Here is a 1,090-nt window from a genome sequence, read left to right on the forward strand (position 1 = left end):
GTGCCTGTACAACAGGAGGTTCCTGGTCTTCCACGGGGCGCTCTTGAGGCAGGACATAAATGTCAAACTGGGGTGACAGGTTCCCCTGATGTTTGGCGGGGTGCCCATATGGCGCCACTTCTCTGGTTAGCCCATTGGCACCAGTCACCGCTTTGCAGAGCTGCTGCACCATATTCTTGATTGTTCGGCAACCTTTCTGCGGACCACTTAAATGGAGCTTGCAGACCAGTGGTGGTCCACAGACCACAGCTTGAGAACCTCTGAGCGAGAGTATCCTGGAGCCATCCCTAGCCAGCACTCCTGCTGTGCTCCCCACAGGCAGATCTGCTGCTGGGGGGGGATGGTACAGATGTACCCTGCTTCCCAGCCTCCCAGGTCCCACTTACTACTGCTGCACCAACCCCAGGAAACGTTCTTGTCCCATCCTGCCCTGCCGTCCAGGCCAGCCAAGCACCATCTCTGTTAATGGTTCATTTGCTGGGATCAGAGGCTGCAGCAGCCCCTGCGGCCGGGACCCCAAGGGCAGGGCCAGGCAGAGCCCACCCTGCCCCACAGACACCTCATCACCACTGTGCTCCCAGGACAACCCCTGCCGCAGGGACAGTGAACGTGCAGGTGAGTGGAAAGCCCCCTGCCCTGCCCAAAGCAGCCCCAGCTGGCTGGGGGACAGCAGCTGACAGACAGGTCTGTTATTGCAGGGTCTCTCTGTGGGGTGGCCTTCTCTGTGTCTCTGTGGGGAAGAGGGGGGACAGAGATGGCTCTCAGGGAGTTGATGGCATCTCCCCTTCCCCAGGTGCCTGCGGTATGCCCTCTGGAGGTTGCCAGGGCTCAATCCGGCCGGCAATGCTGATCCTGAGCTGTTCCTCCAAGCTGCAGCTGCTGGAGGCAGTGCTGCGGCAGAGCCTGCCTGAGACACTGCTCTTGACATGAGACTGCTCTTGAGACACTGGGTGACAACCCCCCACACTCATCCAGGGACTGGGCAGAGGAGCTGGATGGTCTTGTCTGCCCTGGGTGATGGTGCAGATGCTGGGTGAAGGGCTGAGCCTTCCTTCTGGGCTATGGGGGGTGCTGCTACCCCCCCCCCCCC

The 1,090-nt window shown here is 60.8% G+C and overlaps 1 protein-coding gene across 1 annotated transcript in view; it reads left to right on the forward strand.

The window, feature by feature from the left end:
* The first annotated feature begins 626 nt into the window (after positions 1-626).
* The window catches only part of LOC102372673 (glycine N-acyltransferase-like protein 3), a 4,332-nt gene continuing 3,868 nt past the window's right edge, over positions 627-1,090 (forward strand). The window contains 1 exon segment of the mRNA XM_025216134.1: positions 627-917. Within this exon segment, the coding sequence (XP_025071919.1) occupies positions 805-917 (113 nt within the window). The 5' untranslated portion in view covers positions 627-804.

Source organism: Alligator sinensis, unplaced genomic scaffold (assembly GCF_000455745.1).
Source record: "Alligator sinensis unplaced genomic scaffold, ASM45574v1 scaffold1002_1, whole genome shotgun sequence".
In the NCBI taxonomy this organism is placed as follows: Eukaryota; Metazoa; Chordata; order Crocodylia; family Alligatoridae; genus Alligator; species Alligator sinensis.